Here is an 18,661-nt window from a genome sequence, read left to right as displayed (position 1 = left end):
CCTGTATTTGTAAGCATAGTTTGCCACTACAGAAAAGACTAATGCCTGGCCCTTTCCTTCTCCCACCTCTTAGAGGTGAAAACGTTGTTCGTATCCAGTGCTTGTTGCGTGCATTCATTTCTACATACAAAATATTAGTGTTCCTTTCCTCAAGCAGACCATAATCTGAGTAAACCAAGGTTTATACTTGCCCACCTACCCCATTTGGGTTTTGAAGGCATAAATGTTGCATGCAATGGTAAACTTTGGGCCTCTGTGGGTTTTTTTCTAGGAAAACTTGTGCCTTTCTCCATATAATTTTGTGTCCACTGATTACCAATGTAACACATTTGACATCTTAAAGGAAAAATAGGACATATTAGCAACCTTTAAGCCTCTAAATGTCTCCCAAACTCTGCCTTACTAGTGGCAGTGTATTTCTGACCTTTGTCTCCTAAATCTTTTCCATGTGACATCACACAGCTTTTTCCCTTTAATGGCAGCATTTAGACTGCAGCAGATCCCAGTGTCTGGCATTACTTTGAGACTATTTCCTGGTTGGCAAATAACTCAAGGTTCATAAATCTTCTAATTTAGTTGTATATAATTATAATTTACCATGCAGATAAGTCTAAACAAATTTAAATTTGCTTATTGTCAAATGTTCATGGAGGATCTAACATTTTCAGAAATTAAAGTTTGGCCAAATGCAGGGGTTTTCAAACTTTGTGATACCACAACCCCAAGTGCTGCTTGGTGTGGGATGGGGATCTCCCATGTGGCAGCCTCCACTGCCATCCATCACTCCATGCTGCCGCGTGTATCCCCTGTGAAGTTTTTGACCCCCTTTTAAGTTGCTCCTGACCCCCCGGGGGGTTGCAACCCACAATTTGATAACCCCTGGCATAATGAATATTTTAAGGTGGTCAGGTTAGAATGTACAGGTAACCAGTGTGATTTTTTTTTTTTTTTTTTTTTTTTTCTGGCTGCTGGCTTCATAAATTTTCTTTCCAAATGGGTTTTTTTTTTTTTTCCAGTAAGAGTCTATTTTTCATTCTGTACACATTGATTTTATGACAGCTATTTTTTTTGGTTTCCATTAGATAGAATAGATTACCAAGTTCAGGTCATCAATACAAAGGCTGCAATCCAGAATCATATATGATGAATAGTTCATGATTAGCTTTAATACATTTTTAATTTGAATATGAATGCTACTGTATCCCACAATATATGGGTTTCCTCTGAAAGTCAAGTGAGTAAAGCATAAAACGAAGGCTCAAAAGCCCCTCACCTTTTGGTTATTTGGAAGTCAAATATTGGGACTGCTAGAAGACCATCCCAAGCTGATCTTATTTATTGGGGTAGCCCATGTGAAGAGAGACATTGCCAAAAAGTAAAACAAGTAGGACTTCAAACATCCAGTGCTTTATAGAACAAAATGGCACATTAACACCAGAGAAAGGACCTGGTAGATTTTAAGCATGGGTATTAACAATATGTTATAAAACAAATTAAATTAAATAAAAAATAGGTGTATATATTTTGTAACTGGATGTTGTTTTATTCAGTAAAATGTATGGCCTGTTCATGTGAGAGAAATATTTACAACCTGATCTCCAGTAGGCTAAGTGCATTTAGCCTTCTATTTTCTGTTTGTTGGTGCAATTTGCCTGCCTTTGTGTATCAAACTTAATTTTTTTCAAAGATAATATTTTGAATTTGATACTGCTAGAAAAGCAGGTTTTGCTATATCTGCTTTTCTGAAAGTATAAACCAAAAGTATGTGTATAGCCGCAAATAATCAGTTTTACCAAGTAAGGGGTCAATCCAGTTTCATTTGAGTTGGCTAAAAGAACTTCAGTGAAAGTTGCCTGAAGTTCTAAGTGGAGTCTGTTGGATCAATACTTGGGTAGGAGGATTTAAGAACAGGTTGGTGCTACAGGAAATGATATTGGTGATTCACTAGGCAACATTTTTTCCTTTTGAGTTGGTGTTGATCTGGTACTAAGAGACTTAACACTGCTTTTTAAATAAACTGGAAAAAAAGAGTAGATTTGGTAGTCCTGTGCAGTGGAAAAATACAATCCCACATTGTATTTAGTCTATGAAAAGCACTATGAAATGTCATGTACAAAAGGTATTTACTGTTCCTCCCATCCTAAAATGCTGTTTGCATCACTGTTATATATGGGAAATTTGGCAGTGGTTCAACCCTGCTGTAAACTGAGATTATGGTGCTGAGAAAAGATTGTTGTAAAAAGCTTTGGATCTTTCATTATGGGAGGTAGTGTAAAACTATCAGTTTTGCAAGTTGTTTTTTATGACTCACTTGTCTAGACTTTACAAGCTGACACTGTGTGGCAGTGATCAAGCCATCGTTGCAGTTAAAAACTTGTATTATTTTGAAATAATATTTTTTGAAATAATTCTGTACACTTTTTAGCGTGATGTTGACTGATGCGTATTGGTGTGCTCTGAAATGCAGCTTGGGATTCTAAAGCATTTTCACAGAAGACCACAAGAACAAAAATAGTATTAATTATCCTCAGCTATTGTACCCAGTTATTCAGAATGGATTTCAGTAACACCTGGTGGTTTTATTTAACTTTTTAAAATACTATTGTACACTGTTCTTATAGCCTTTATCCGTGCAAGGTTCCCAACCGCTGGACTAAGGGTTGGCTGCCAGGTCATGGCATAAGCCCCCCGCTTGGACCCCCGTCTGTCCGCCTGGGTGAGTGGCTTCCGGGCGTGCGGGGTTAAAACTGGGGCGGGGCATCCTCGGGAAGGAGGCAGCCAGCTCTGAGCACCCCGTCACTCCCCTGTGCCGGTTCACAGGGGAAAAAAAGGTTGGGAACCACTGCATTAACGATGTATAAAATACAGCTTGACTCAAGTTCTCAGTCAGTAAAGCAAAGAAAATAATTCCTGATATTCCTGATTTATAAAATAGATTAAAGCCAGGAGCAGGAGCAATCTGGCTGCGGTCCCCTCTGGTCTGGCTAGGCAGGGAGTGCCTGGTACATGTCTTCATGGCCACTGTCACTTCTCTGTGTTACCTGCTGCGCAGAGCGGCATAGCAGGGGCAGGAGGAGGAACTGCTGAAGGCAGGGAGAGCCAAGCAGTAACTGGGTGGCTGCAACTGCACCAGGAGCAACTCTGGCAGGAAGCTGTGTGCACTGGCTAGGGCCAGGGCTGTCAGCAGGCATGGGAAGGAGTGTGGTGCAGGCTGACCTTGGAGGGGCTCAGCTCTGTGTGGGACACTGCAGGGGTAACTGCAGGCCAGAAGAGGAGAGGGGTGTGGACCACACCATGCGGGCAAGCTCTATACAAGAGTGAAACTTTATTTTGAGCTATTATGCAATCACCTCTATATACACTACTCAAAAACACATAAATTAGGACAGAATTTTTTTTTAAATAGAATTAAAATTTGTTATAGTCGATGTTTGATTTTTAGTATACAATTTGTTTTTTATCTGTAATTTGTTAAAATGATGCCTACTTGTTTTGTGTGTGTGGCATTCGACAGCTTGCCAAAACTCATTAAGTGGCCTGCCAGCCAAAATGACTACCTGCCCCTGAGTTAGTGTGTACTCCTGAGCAGCAGCAGCTCCCTCCTCTCCTTTAAAAGCAGCTAAAAAGTACATTTGTCCCTACCCAGAGTTACTATGTTTGGATGCTCTTTTGGTGTATGAATCCACAGGTTTATGTGCATTTGATACCAAGTAGAAAGAAACTCAAAGGAGAGGATATGGAGTTACCATAGATTTGGTAGCTCATAGCTCTTTTCTGATTTTAGAAAACTCTCCTGTAATATTTAGGAGAGAGTTGTATTGTTTACCTCTGGGAACCATATTATGCAACAAATGCTTGTATTCTTTCCTAATTGCAGTTTATGATAATTTTTCCAGTAAATACAGTACATAAAGGGTTAAGGACATACTTATCCTGTGTATTTCCTTGATTTATTGCAATCCAACAGCCATAATACACTTGTTCCCGTGATATTTAAAGGTTTGCAGTGGCTTCCTTTGCCATCGGAGAGAGAGGTGCTTGAGGTAGCTCTTCATTGTTCTGTAGAAAGCTATTGAAAACCATCTTTTTTTAACCCCTGGGCAACTTAGTTTTTTCTTTAGAGAAGTGTAATTGCCTTTCTCTCTACTATATTGGAGTAGACTATATCCTATATCCAGTTTGGATCCTGGATTTGCTAGGGACCAGGCCTTAAAAAGTTAAGTCTCATGAGGTATTCAGTGTGTCATAACAAGCCTGGACTTGGAACTTTAGGGGATCCAAGGCTTAGTTTTAGACCAGATTCACAGAAGTTTAGGGCTGGAGGGGACCTCGTGAGATCATTGGGTCCAGCCCCCCTGCTCTGGGCAGGAAAGATGTGACAGTTGTGTGGAACAGACAATAAGGGGAAAGGAGACGGGAATTATTTTCTCCTGCTGTAGTCATCTTGATGCTGATATAGTTTATAAAAAAAAATTGCACTTTGAGAGCAAGAAAATTACTTTTCTATGTAGTATGATAGGTGCAGTTCAAAGTATATTTGGGCTACCCAATTTCAGGTTGTATGCTTATATATTTAAAAGATAGAAAGTTTAGTTGCATATTCTGAAAATTATATACATTTTAATCTTATTTTACAGCACTGTGCACATATTACCCACACCACTTTGTGGTTGTGCTTCTTCCTGGTTTCAAGCTAAGCAGAGTTTATTAACTGCAATGTTCCCTTCACTTGTGATCTTCATTTGTAACATAATTTTGCTGTGTACCATTAAATAGCATCAATGGTAGACATAAGTAGCACTTCATTCTCAGAGTAGAAAAGATCAGACCATAAGAGCCAAACTGGGTCAGACTAATGGTCCATCTAGCCCAGTAGCCTGTTTCTGACAGTGGCAGAAATGGATGCTTTAGAGTAGGGGTTGGCAACCTATAGCTCATGGGCTGGATCCAACCTCTGGAGCCAGTTGATCTGGCCTGTGGAGTAGAGGCTTCAGCAGCTTTTGGTAGTGGGGAGCTTTGATTGTCACTCTCCCCTTGTCACTGTAGGAAGAAGCAGAAGCAGCCACAGTGGTAGCTGGGTCCTAGTGCCCATCCAGCTCTTTGTGACTCAAGCAGGGTCATTCCAGCCCACAACCTGAAAAAAATTGCTAACTCATATTTTAGAGGGAAAGCATTGAATAGAATATATCTACAGTGATCTGTCACTGGTTTATTACCCTCTCTGGCATTCACCATTATTGGTTCAGAGATGCCAGGAGAGAGATCTCCAACTGTTCTGTTTAATACAGGGGTGGACAAGATCTGACCTGCCAACTGATTTGATCTAGCCCATGGACAGGTGGCCACCAATTTTATATTGATTGTATCTGGCATGCAGCTGCCCTCACAGTGCTTTGCATGTGGCCAAACCCTGCCCACTCCTGCCTGGTGCAACCTGCGCCATGCTCCTACCCAGGAGCACATCAAGGGGGTGAGGCAGCCAATCAGAGTGCAAATCAAGCAGTAGGGACAGCAGGCCACAGAGCGGCACCATGATGGTGGGGACAGAGGGGTTGGGCCTGCCCTTAACTCCACCCAACCCTCACTCCATGGAGGAGACAAGGGTCTCCTTGGCCGTAGCGCAAGGGGTGGAGAATGGGGTTGGGGCTGCCACAGCAAGGGGAGGGAGCGGCCCTGGGCCCAAACCCTAACAACCTGGGGGAACAGGGTTGGGCCCAAATGGGGGGGGTGGGGCCGGATGAGGGGAGTGGGAGCACAGGGCTGGATGCTGGGCTCTGTCCCTGCTGGCCCCCTGGGGGGCATGGCTCTGGCCCCAGCCCCAAAACAGCAGGGGCAACAGTAGGGGGAGTGAGCCTGGCCCTGGGCCTCTGTCCCCACCCCCAGCAGGCAGTGCCAGTGGAGTGGGCGGGGGCGGGGCCAGCACTGCTGGCCCCACTCCCCGTCCCTGCAAGCGGTGGTAACAGAAGGAGGGCGCTGGCCCAATTCCCCCTGTTCCCTGCAGGCCGTGATAATGGAGCAGGGGGGACAAAGCCAGCGCCTCCAGCCACGCCCCCCCCCCCCCCCCCCCCCCCCCGGGGGGGCGGGCCCCAGGAGGAGTGGGCCTGGCTGTGAAAGTGGGGCGGGGGTGCGGACACAGGCCTCTGTCTCTGGCTGCCTTCCTCCCGCCCATCATTCTTGACGGGCAATTCGCTAGTTGTTCTCCATAAAAGGGAGAAAAGGCATGATTTTTAGATGAAACTGAGATTGAAGATTTCTGAGTAGGTATGATCTAAATGGAAAATTTTCACACCAACAATAATGTAACTTGGCAGAGTGACGGAACTAGAGAGGAGCGTAGTGAAGAAAGTAAGAGTCCAAGCCAAAACTGGTTGAAACTAATGCAGTAATTACCATTGACCTTAGTGGGCTTGAGTTCAGGGTCTTTGAGGTAGGCAGGCATCTGATCACAGATGGTTTAAAAAACAAAGGAAAGCAATTTTGAAATAGATACTGAAAGAACAGGGGCCAAGTAAAGGAAGGTTGGATGGGGAAGATGTTGTATTAGCATTTCTTTCTGAAGATGCCCCACTTCAGTTTAACCCCTTCCAAGCTGCTATTGTCATTATGTTAAAACAGGAACATTAGGCTTTTTTTATTGTAGTCTAGTTGATAGGAGCAGGTCTGAAACTACAAAAATAAGCAGTAAGGCTAAGTACTGGCATTCAAGAAGCCTGTAGCAGAAATACTCTATCTTGTGAGTTTTAAGCACGCAGGGTTAGGTCAAGAAGAAGCAGAACACACATTTGCCCTTGTGGGGGGAGGGGGAAGGCTCAGAGTCTACCTGCGTGGCCTGAGTCCAGTGGGCTCTCACACACCTCCCAGCATGTCCCATGGGCTCCTGGGGCTGCTGAAGACTCCTGAGTAGAGCTGAACGGCCAAGCCACCCCTGATTGGCTGCTGGCCATGAGCCACCATGTCCCCAACATTCTGCTGCTGTGACACCTGGGTTGTATGTGTGCCCCAGACACCTAGGGTGGGGGTGGAGGGATGGGGACGCATGTACACGCTTGGAACCCAGGCTTCCAGGGCACAACTGGGCCACTGACTTCCATGTGGCTGATAAGGACAATGCCTACCTCTTGCTGTCCATCACCCTGAGGAATGGTGAGTTGCACAGACATTACGGTCCTGGGGTCCCTGATTTCATCATCAGCGATGTCATGCCCCTGGTTTTCATCAGGGGCCCAGCTTTACCCCTTCCTGCCCTGGCTTATGAGGTCCTATAGGGGGCAGCTGGTCTGTGGGAAGGAGCATTTCAACTACACATTGGGCCTGACACTATGAGCACATGCAGCACAGGGATGGGGGAGGGTGAACCTCATGCTGATGTGTGTGTGGTTCCCACACCATGCCAGGATGTCTGGATCTGTGGCTATGGCTAACTGCCTTCTCACCTGTGTGGGCTGGGAGTCCTCCTTGAATAAGTAAGGCCAGCGGGCTTCAAGTGTCCCCACCCCAGCACTGGGCCCCAGATCCTCTGGCCCCACATCCCAGGCAGTGCTGCCCACAGTCTCAGCTGCCTGGGCACTGTCCCCTTTCCTCAACCCCCTCTTCCCAAGGGGCACAAACCAGGGTGTAGGGGAATGCAGCACAAGGAAGAGACATGCCTCATTTTGATTTGGGAATGTTGAAGCTGCCAAACTTTCAGTGTGCAACAACTGTCCAATGTTGTCTGCTCTAAAACTTAGAACCGTCATCTTATTTAACACTGAGAGAGTAAGAAAAGATCCTGGCTGTACCGGCAGTTATGATGTTGAGAGGGAGAGGCAGCTGACCAGCCATGGGAGGCTTAGCTTAAACATGAAACCTTGGGCAGTAGGGGGAATGCCGCAGCCTTAGTTTAATTAAATGTTGCATCTGCCAAACTTTTCATGTGCATGATAAAGAAAAACTGTAGAACGTTGCCCCTTCTGGAACTTGGACCAGAGCTCAGGGGGCTGTCATTTCTTGCAGTCTGCTGCAGGCCTGCAGTAGCCTGGCCCAGTGCGCGGTTAGGATGCCCCTTCCACTTGTTTTCTTTGGGGCCCTGTGCCTGTAACCACCACTTGCTGGGGGTAGAGAATTGGCCCTGGAAGGTGGGCTGTCAATGCTGGCCCTGGCACTGGGTCTCAGGAAGCCTGGCTCCCTCCCCTCTTGCATTGCTGCCCCTGGGAGTGGGCTCCACTGGACTCTTTCCTGGCTCCATGGACCTGCCGTGAGGTCAAGGAAAACAGTGCCCGTCTTCAGATTCCTTTGTAAACCAGGGGTACAGGGTGGGATGCCCTGCTTGTGCCCCTTGCCCCACACCCAAAGCCCCTGTCCTCCAGCCTGCTGCCCCTTGCCCTCCAACTCAGGCTCCGTGGCTAACAGTAGCTACCCAGAACCTGGGCCAGCTGCAAATAGCTGCTGCCTGGCCCCAGCTGCCACCCGGCCCCAGGCTCCATGGAGGCAGCAGATACCTGTGATGCTCCCTGCTGTGCTGCCCTCACCACCGCTTCTGCAGAGCAGCGTTGGAACCCAGCACGGCAGGGCATAGTGGGGTGCACAGAAAGCTGCCTGCCATTCTCAGCTCCCTGCTGCTCTGGCCACACTTCCCCTGCAGGTGGGGGCAGCAGCAAGGGCCACAACCCTGCGTGCTGCCCCGGGGCCAGGGTTGGGGAGGCAGCAGCTGTTTACAGCTGGCCCAGGTTCTGGGTAGCTATTGATAGCCACGGAGCCCGGGCTGATTGCAGTAGGGCTTCCATCCTTCCAGCCACCTCCGTGACTATCAGCAGCTACCCAGAGCCTGGACTGGCTGCAGCTGAGAGACTACAAACAGCTACTGCCTTCCTGGCCCTGACCCCAGCTGTCTCCTGGCCCTGGGCTCCAGGAAGGCTGCAGGTGCCAGCATTGGGGCCAGGGCGGAGAAGCAGCAGCTGTTTGTAGCCTCCTGGCTACAGCCAGCCCCAGCTATGAGGTAACTGCTGCCAGCCATGGTGCCCGGGCTGCTCCCAGCAGGGCTTGCAACCTCCCAGCCACCTGCTGGGAGCAGCCTGGGCCAGCTGCAGCCAGGAGGCTGCAAACAGCTGCTGCCTCCCCAGCCCCGGCCCCAATGCATGCTGAGGAAAATGGCCTCACGTGCCATGCTCCACACACATGCCAGGGGTTGGCAACCCCTGTTCTACAGTCTGCCCACCTGGCTTCAACCTGCTACGCCATCAGTAGGCCTTGCCGAATAGGTCTGTCTGCAGACAACCTCCACCATTGAGGTCTTCGTGACAACCCAGACTAGCTGTGGTAAAACACACACCATGTTACATACTGTTGATGACTACCCGCTGACTAAGTTTAGTAGTGGACTCCAGGAACTGCACGTGACCACTGAAGACACTACCGCATGGCTTGGCAATTGCGCACATGCTGACTGACTGACAGACTAAGTGGGGAACATCAATAAATCAGTCCCATCAGTCTTCCATGTGGACAGTCGTCAAGCCAAGAGCACACTGAATGTCAGAGTAGGCAACTATATCTTTTCCCATGATCATATCAACTTACCAAGGAGTTGCATTAGACCATTACCTCACCTATAAACACATTTAGATGGTCAGCAGTAAATTTTCTGCATGTGTAGCTGCTTTAAGCCATTTAGACAGCACAACTTGCAGTGCCAACTTTAAAGTGCTCAGAACCACTGCACTTGCAAGGATATCTGTCCCAGCAGATTACTGTGCTCCTGTATGGTCCAGAAGTTGTTGCACTACAAAGCTTGACACTGTACTTAATGTTGTGCAGCGACTCATAAGAGGCTGTACAACTCACACACGCATACATTTCCTGCACTCTAGGGAATTAGACCAAGTGACATAAGACAGAGTTTAACCCAGGAGTGAGCAGTTATTTGGGCTCAAGAGCCACATATAAAGAGTTTTGCTGAGCTGTCATGGACTGGGTCAGCACTGCCCTCCCTCCTGCACAATAGTTCACAAAAACTCCCTATGTGGGATGGGGTTGTGGGTGGGTGGAGAGCGGTGTCTGGGAACAGGATGGGTGGCTGAGGCCAGGATCGCAGGGCAGTGACAGTGCAGGGCTGGGGCCTGGGCAGAGCCACAATCCACTGCCTGCATTCCCTGACAAGGGGCACCAGTTCCGCAGGCAGGGGTGTGCAGGGAGCAGATCACAGCTCTGGTCTGGCCCTGACCCTGGCCCCATGCGGCCACCATTCCAAGATCCTAGGCTTGGCCCCAGACACAGATTCTCACCCACCCCAGCCCTATCCCATCCACCCAGTCGTGCACCCTGCCCACATAGCTCCCAGCCAGTCTCCTTAGAAACCCCAGGATTGTGGAGCAGTGACAGCATGGGGCTGGGGCACAGCCCTGGGCCTGTGGGCAAGGGCGTGTGGGGAGTGTATCATGCTCTTAATTGAAAGCTGCAATCATTACAAGTGCCCAGATGGGGTAGATGGAATCCATGCATTGAGCTATAATACCAGACAGTGGCTCTTATAGTTGGCTGGAGGGAATGGGGATAGTGGGGGTGGAAACAAGGGCTTCACTGACTCTTGTCAGTTACAGCCTGGGGACAAGTCTGGCCTGGTGCTTGGGCAGACCCACATGAGCTCTTCCTGAGGCTAGAGACCTGTCCTGAGATGGGGGATGAGCAGGGTGCTGGAAAGCCCCATGGATGTTGGCAGAACGTGACCTACCATGAGTTGCAATTGGATGTGGTACAGACGTTTATGTTACTCTAACCTACAGCACTGAAGTGTGATATCACATCCAGCCAAGGTTATCTTAGAGTGGGACCTGCCATTTTTACAGTAATCTAAGTGACCTGACCATCTGTAGAGTGCTTTCTGTATGCCTACCGCACAATAAGTATACCTTTCATTATGCTCAGGTAAATATATTTGTAAGTGCTGTGTGTATATGTAAGTGTGTGAGGAAGAGAACATAATTACCCACATCACTTGTCATACAGGCTTAATTAACCAGGCAAAAAATCTTATCTACAAAATTGAAGTGAGGGGCTGGTGGGAGGGTCTGCATTGAATCAGGCCCTATGAAAAATGGGAAAGGGTTTGAGTTGTACAATAGTTTCATAGTTGGTAGGGTCGGAACGGACCTGAGCAGATCATCAAGTCCGACCCCCTGCCATGGCAGGAAAAAGCACTGGGATCAAACTACCCCGGCAAGGTGTTCATCCATCCTCCTTTTAAAGACCCACAGGGTAGGAGCCAGCACCACTTCTCTTGGAAATTGGCTCCAGATCCTAGCCGCCCTGACAGCGAAGTAGTGCCTCCAGATATCTAGCCTTAATCTACCCTCTGCCAGCTTGTGACCGTTATTTCTTGTCACTCCTGGTAGTGCTCGGGGGAACAGGGACTCTCCCAATGCCTGCTGGTCCCCCCTGACTAGTTTGTAAATGGCCACTAGATCCCTCCTCAGCCTTTGCTTGTGGAGGCTGAACAGGTTCAGGTCCCTTAGCCTCTCCTCATAGGGCCTGCCTTGCTGACTCCTACTCATGCAGGTGGCCCTCCTCTGGACCCTCTCGATGTTGTCCACATCCCTCCTGAAGTGCAGTGCCCAGAACTGGACGCGATGCTTGACTCAAGGCTGTTTCTTTTCTCTTACCTTCATAAGTGCCAAACTAGGAACATTTTTAGCAATTAAAAGTAAAGCTAGAATTGGAAAGCAGTGTCAATACCTCTTTAAGCTTCTGGTTAAAAATGAAGTTGCATTGTCTACATGGCATTAATGTGAAGATTCATTAGATCACGTTCCCTGTGCAATTTAGGTAATTAGGTCCTTTTGTAAAACTGAACAACTGAAGCTTTACAGTAGTTTAATTAAAATATCATCTTCAAATTAAGATTGATCTCACGTGTTGAGTGCAATTAATAAGCCCAGTTATGGGTTTATTAAAGACCCTTGATTAAAGAGTATAGGCATTTCTTAAGTCTGTCCATGATAAAAAGTGAAAGAACTTCTTCCAAACTGAATAATGAAAACCAATCCTCTTTTGGTTTCTTCTGGCAGAGTGCAGTGAAAGGAAAATCCCATAAGTAATATATTTAAAATAAAATTCCTTTTGACATCTTCTATATAGTTAAAATAGATAACATCCACAATGGATATTGTCCATGGAAAAATCTGCATGCAGTTTGTGGGTGTGTCTACACATACAGGCACATGCTTTTGCACCAACTCAAATAGAAGCAGTGCAAATTTGAGCCAGTGCTTTTTGCCTCAGCACATGTGTCCAGACATGCACTTTGGTGTGAGGCAAAATAACCCTGCCTGGCTCCTCCCGGATCTGCAGGCAGGGGGAGCTAGAGCCTGGGGCCAGCACCTGTCCTGGTCCCAGCAGTATAAAAAGCTGCCCTGGCTAGTAGCTCAGGGCTACTCGCTCTCAGGAGCTTCTGGGGCCCAGCCAACTGGTACCTGGGGACACTACCACCTGTTCCAGCTGGACTGCTGAAGCAGCCCTGACAGTTCCCTGCGCCTTCTACCCACTGCAGCAGTCTGGCAGTGGGGGGATGCGGCCTGGCTGTGACCTTCTGCCACCTGCAAGAGCATGTGATCCCAAGGCTGCATGCCTGCCAAACCCAGATGGGGACTGCATGGCCATTAGAGGCATCTGCACCTCTGGGCCAGCTGTCCGTGGGCTGTGACTACACAGTTGGTCTTTGTGGCACTGCTGCCATTTGTGCCACCGTCTGGCCATCTGGGCAGCTATTGCCCAGAAAAAGTTTTCAATGTGGTGGCCTGCTTTGAACTGTCAAAGCATGTCCTCCTGGCCCCAAGTGGCCAGGAGGTCAGCCACCTCCAGCTGGGTCCCAGGTGCCAGCTCTGAGCAGGCTTCTCTGCGTGGGTCCTGCCACTTGACTCACTAGCAGGAATTCTGGTGGTCCCCATTTAAAAACTGCAAAATCCCTGATAAAAAAAATCCCAAAGTCACTCTTTAAAATACCCGCAAATTCATGTTCTTCCACAAGTAAAACAGAAGACCACTATATATAGAGAGAGAGAAAGAGAGAGAGAGATTAAATCAGTTGGGCAATGTTTTATTGATATATTTACAATTTTAAAGCAGTTTGGAAGCCTACCAGTGCCTCCACCATCATAATAAAATAAATCCTAAAGGTTTGTACATTTTGATATTTATTTTTGATTTTCTTATTACATGGTCAGTGTGTGATAGGGGGATGTGAGGTTTGTAGGAGCGGGGTGGGAAGGGAGGTGGGGGGGATGTGGTGGAGGATTTGGGTCAGTGTGTGGGTAGTTGTGGGAGGACTGTGAATGTTGGGAGACTGTGGTGGTACTGCTTAGAAGGGGTGGGTCCCGCACAGCACATGGACAGTGCCCGCACACACAGCACATGGACTGTCCTCCCTGCAGGGTCCCAGCCCCCGCCAAGGGCTACAGCACTCCCCCTGCTGCCCTCCCCAGTCTCTAGCCCCCTACTCATTCTCCTGCTCCTCTCCAGCCTCCTGCTCTTTCCCCTGCTCATCTCCAGCCCCCACGCCCATTGCTGCCCCAGCCGCCCGGCACTAAAAAAGAAAGAAAAAAAAAAGGCCTGCACTCACCTGTTGTAGCAGCAGCCATCAGGGCTGCTGGGGACTCGTGGCAGAACCCCGCCATGCAGTGTGAGTCTGGGGGCAGGGGGCAGCAGGGATTGACCCTGGCCTCCTGGCACCTGTGCTGTTGCTGCCCCTTGGTGTGAGTGCGGTGTGTCTCGGCAGGGCGCCGCACACTGTCTGGGAGCTGGGGCAGCTCCAGCTATCACCCAGAGCCCGGCACCGCTCCGCCCCAGCTCCCAGACATTGCAGGGAGCTGTACTGCACCCACATCATGGGGCAGTGGCAGCGTGGGTGCCAGGCATCTGGGTTCAATCCCTGCTGCCCCGCGCCATGTGGTGGGGCTCTGCCATGAGTTCCCAGCAGGCAAAATGGCTGCTGCTACAGCCGTTGAGTGCCAGGGCTTTTTGTGGGGGGGAGGTTTGGGGGTTGTTTTTGTGTTTTTTGAGTGCCGAGAGGCTGGGGCCAGGCAGGCAGCCAGTGGGGAGCTGGGAGCAGGTGGGGCAGTGATCAGGGAGCTGGGATAGCAAGTAGGGGTTGGCGCTGGGCGGGGGGCAGCTATCGGAAGCAAGCATAGGCGGGGGCCAGGCAGGGGTCCCCGCATGGTCCCCTTCCCCCTTCTCAGGCCCCCTCCTCCCCCTACTTACTTGGCACAGAGCCCAGGTCCCAGTCACTGCAGCCTGCACTGGCTGCTTGCCCTGCACAAGCAGGCAGCGTGCTTCAGCACTGTGTCAAGGGCGAGCCATAGAGACGCTCTGGCTGGCTACCAGCTGGCTGGCTGTCAGCAGGGGCGGGGGTCAGCAAGATATAGGAGATACTCTGTTTAACAAAGTGCCACTTGGAGTAACTGGTAACAATGGCCACAAACTGACAGAGAACAGATTTAGACTAGACATTAGGAAGAACTTATTTACAGTAAGGGTTACCGGAGTCTGAAATGGGCTTCCTAGGGAGGTGGTGCTCTCCCCTACCTTGGAGGTCTTTAAGGGGAGACTCAACAAACACCTGGCTGGGGTCATCTGACCCTAGCACTCTTTGCTGCCCAGGGCAGGGGGTTGGACTTGATGATCTACTGAGGTCCCTTCTGACCCTAAAAATCTAAAGTCTACCTGTGGACCGTGTTACCTCTTTTCCTTTGTTTCAGCCTTAATACAGATATTGGCAGCTGCTGAAGCTGGGAGAGATGTGGTTTACTTTACCTTTGGAGATGCTGAGCTGATGAGAGATATTTACAACATGCACACTTTTCTCTGTGAGAAGAGCCAAACTGTTGGTAAGCATAAAATAATCCTCTCTGCTGTTACACACTAAGAGGGATAATTCCTCTCCGGTAAGAAGGTTGCACCATAAGAGCTGTAGTCACTGTTGTCATAAAATAGTCAACCCAAGTAAGTGAAACCAGTATTTTAAATCTATGCAAGAAACAATTACTGCATAGCCTAGGCCTGTGGCAGAAGTGGCCATAAACTTCTACCATCATAGAAATTAGTCTGCAACAGCTAAAGGCATGCTGGAGCTTTAAAGAGAATTTCAAAAGGCATGTTTCATTTTTTAAATAAAATAGACCCAGTTTTTTTCTTTATACTAATCTATTTCATAACACTGTGGTTGGAATCATGGAAATCCTGATATTTCAAGTAACCTAATAATTTGCAGGCCCTTGGCAATTACTGAGCAGAGAATGTGAGGGGAATGCATCCTTTGCTGTGTTATAGTTCATAGCAGTGTCTTTAACTTTTGTACAGGAAACAAAGAACTGACTGAATATCAGTCTTTGCAAATAAACTGCCAAAATAATCAGTTTGTAATGTCTTGTTTAAATTCATACAGCAGTTGCATGTGTACCCACACATGCATACATGCATGTATACTGTTAGTGAGATTCACCAGTTCTCACACAAAACTTGGGTAAACTGGTTTTGTGAAGAGAACTGAGTAGAAGTGGTTAAGACAGTGTCTGTCCAGGCTCTGATGTAGTGGACAAACTATAACACAGTTCCCTGTGGAGTGCAGCCACCGGGTTCTACACTGTGATTTCTATATAGTTTGTGTGTGTGTGTAGATAGAGATATATATAGGATGCACAATAATTTTGTTGCAATCCTAATTATAGTAAAAATATATTTTCTTTTATTTTTCAAGGGGATGTGTATAGGCTCTTGCTTAGATATTATAATGAAGAATGTAGAAGCTGTTCCACTTCAGGACCAGATGGCAAGCTTTATGCTTTCTTATATAACACCATTGAATCCTATGCAGATTCCACAGATGATGAGGAGAAGGAAGAAGAAAAAGGATTGTGCTTTGAGGATTAGAGTAAACATTTATGTTGAGGATATTTTTCCTTTTCTCCCTCTAATATATTGTGAGACTTGCTGGATGTAATATATGGATTGGCTTAACATAGTATCAATGTATATAATACTACATTTGTAGTCCTATATGCCACCCTATCCTAAAAAAACAACTTTCAAACCAGATTTATTTTATTTTTGTTTCTGCATTGTAAACCCTGATCATCTATCTACAGAAATGATTAGGTCAGTAATACCCATTTGCATTTCTTCTTGGTCATCTGTTGATTTTGGTCTACACTTGCTACCCTTCAGAATCTACAGATGCCAAGACTGACTTAAAAATTGCAAGGGATTTATTTTTGCTCTCCCTTGCTTTTACTTTTCAAGAGATTCTATAAATTATATAGATTTCCTGTGCAAAGTGGTTGCTATTATACACATAGCCATGTGACTCACAAGGATGATGGAGCAAAGCTTTATAATTATCCATGTTGTTAGAGGTTCTAACAAATCCATTCCCTCCTTGGGATTACCAGGGTTCTTCAGCTTGTTATTCTTTATCTTAAAAACTTCCTGTTCTTTAAAATAAAAAGCGGAAGTCTAAGGACAGCAAGAATTTGGGGGAAGCAATAACAGCATCGCCTATACATTCCATTGTTTGACTTAGCAATACCTGAGGAAAGCAGGATAAGGAGACAAAGTGGGAAATTAAAGTAAGGGCTAGAATTATAAGAAAAAAGAAACAATTAAAATTAGAGGAAACAGAGGGAACGTACTCCCGTTTTGTTTTTCTGTTGTTTTTTGGTTTTTTTTTAATTGTGATAGGAGCCACCTATTATAACTACGAACAGGGTCTTGAATGCAATGCTGCATTTGAAGTTATTCAAGCCAAAATTGCTTGCTGCAGGTATAAATATACCTATATTTATGTTAGATACATAGCTACAAATCAACTGTCATATAATATCCCTCACTGAAAATATACACAGAAGTGCATGTAGGTCACACAAAATATGCACACAAAATAAATAGAACTAGGATCTTATATTTGCTTGGACGTTATTGGGAGAGAGCTGTTTCCATATTACAAAAAAGAAAATATCCTAAAACAGCTGCTGCTGGTGAGAGCTAAAATCTGTGTGCCTTTATGAAGTACAGAAGGGTGTATATGTAATTCAGTGGAGGTATGTAAAAGAAAGAAGTGTAAGAATTATACTACTACTATCTCTGCAGACCCAAATGAATGTTGTTGTAGCATATTAAAGAAATATATTAATAAGTTCCAAAGAACTTCAGGTACATAAATGTAATATAGCACCACAGGGCAAAATCCATTGATTTTGATGGGTATTTTGCCTCTAGTAAGCAATCTACCGTTTAACCTCAAGTTAGAAGTATAGCTTCTTATATGTTAGGTTTTTCTGGCCAGTTTTTCCTTATCATTGGTGCTCCTAAATTAGCTCAATAAATATCAACTATGCTTGGAGATGTTGTATAGATAGCAAAGTGTTGACAACCAACATTTTGAGCACAATATCAGATCTCTGAGCAGGGTCAGACAATATGGTACTTAAATATCAGTGGCTATTCACAGTCAAGTCTACAGTAGAACACCTACATATAGTAGTGCAGATAATAACTTGTTCTAATTTATATATTTTTACCTGAAAGGTCTGAAGTTTAATAGCTCCTGTGTCCTTATTTCCATATTTGATTTTTGGAAGGGAAAAGTTGCAGGGCACTTGCAGCGTAACAGCAAATGCAGCTCGAAGATTCTAATTACTTCCTAAGATTTGAAGCAAAACAGCATGGCAGGGTTATGGAATTAACAAGAGCATTATATTGCCAGCTTCTCTTTAATTTAAAAACAAACAGCCCAGGATGCTGCATCAAAAGCAAAAAGAAAATGTTGGGTCAGTGTAATATTTGCTCTGCATCTTGATTTCTTGCCTTCTCCCTCCTTCCAATCACCCCCAACCATTTCTGAACTATCTGGAGCACTCTGTCTAGCCAGAAATCTATTTTGGTGCTGCACTCGGAATAATGAGAATTGGAGAGTACTGATGGGCTAATCATGCAGTTTGCGAAGCTGGGATTTCACTTATCTGAAAAGCTGTTTATGGAATACTCGGTGCTTTTAATTCCTTTAAGGGTGTTTGTTAACTAAGTTCAAATAAAAAAATAATTAAACTTCTTACCAAAACTATTGTTTTATACTGTGTTTTAGTGGCAAAACTGAATGACAACATGTAACAATGGTTTGCAGTCTGTTACATTGCAGTGTGGTCTCATAATCAAGTTAGGTGTCAGAATAATTTTGTTTCACTTTACAGCTCTTGCACCTAAATTTCTCAGTTATGAATTGTTCTTATCCAATTATGAAAACTCGTTGCTGTATATATTAATTTATAAACTGTTGAAGTATTCCTGATGTGTTCTTAAAACAACAGTTCATGCATCTTTATGTTGATTTCTCTGGATCTGTATGCTAATGTTTACATACTTTTTGTAGGGATACAATAAAAAAAATTCTGATCATAGCAGTTTTGTCTCCTTCATTGTTTTCTACCTTAATGTATCTTGTGCACCTCTTAGATGGATAAGCGTTCAATACATGTGGGTTTGAGATTTGGTTTTGGGTTTCAAGTATAGTAACACTTCAGAATACTGGAGTTGAAATAAATGGCACTATTTTTCCAGTAAGTATGGTAACTTGCTGAATCAGCATAAGAGCTGATTTAACAGAAGTCAAGTCTTTCCAAATCTTTGCCTGTTTTCTTCCTGC

The 18,661-nt window shown here is 46.1% G+C and overlaps 1 protein-coding gene across 7 annotated transcripts in view; it reads left to right on the top strand.

Moving 5' to 3' along the window:
- PARG (poly(ADP-ribose) glycohydrolase) overlaps positions 1–18,414 on the top strand; it is a 140,703-nt gene extending 122,289 nt beyond the window's left edge. For 6 of the 7 annotated variants that reach the window (XM_025210961.1, XM_025210963.1, XM_025210965.1 and 3 more), the window contains 2 exons: positions 14,724–14,852; positions 15,722–18,414. In XM_025210961.1, the coding sequence (XP_025066746.1) occupies positions 14,724–14,852; positions 15,722–15,894 (302 nt within the window). In that variant the 3' untranslated portion in view covers positions 15,895–18,414. Of the gene's footprint in view, positions 1–14,723; positions 14,853–15,721 lie in introns of those variants that run through there. The other variant, XR_003095424.1, reaches the window with a different exon arrangement.
- Positions 18,415–18,661: the final 247 nt, after the last annotated feature.

The sequence above is a fragment of the Alligator sinensis genome, unplaced genomic scaffold (assembly GCF_000455745.1).
Source record: "Alligator sinensis unplaced genomic scaffold, ASM45574v1 scaffold374_1, whole genome shotgun sequence".
NCBI classification, from domain to species: Eukaryota; Metazoa; Chordata; order Crocodylia; family Alligatoridae; genus Alligator; species Alligator sinensis.
The sequence above is the reverse complement of the archived record's forward strand: the minus strand, read 5'-3'. Positions and strand labels throughout refer to the sequence as shown.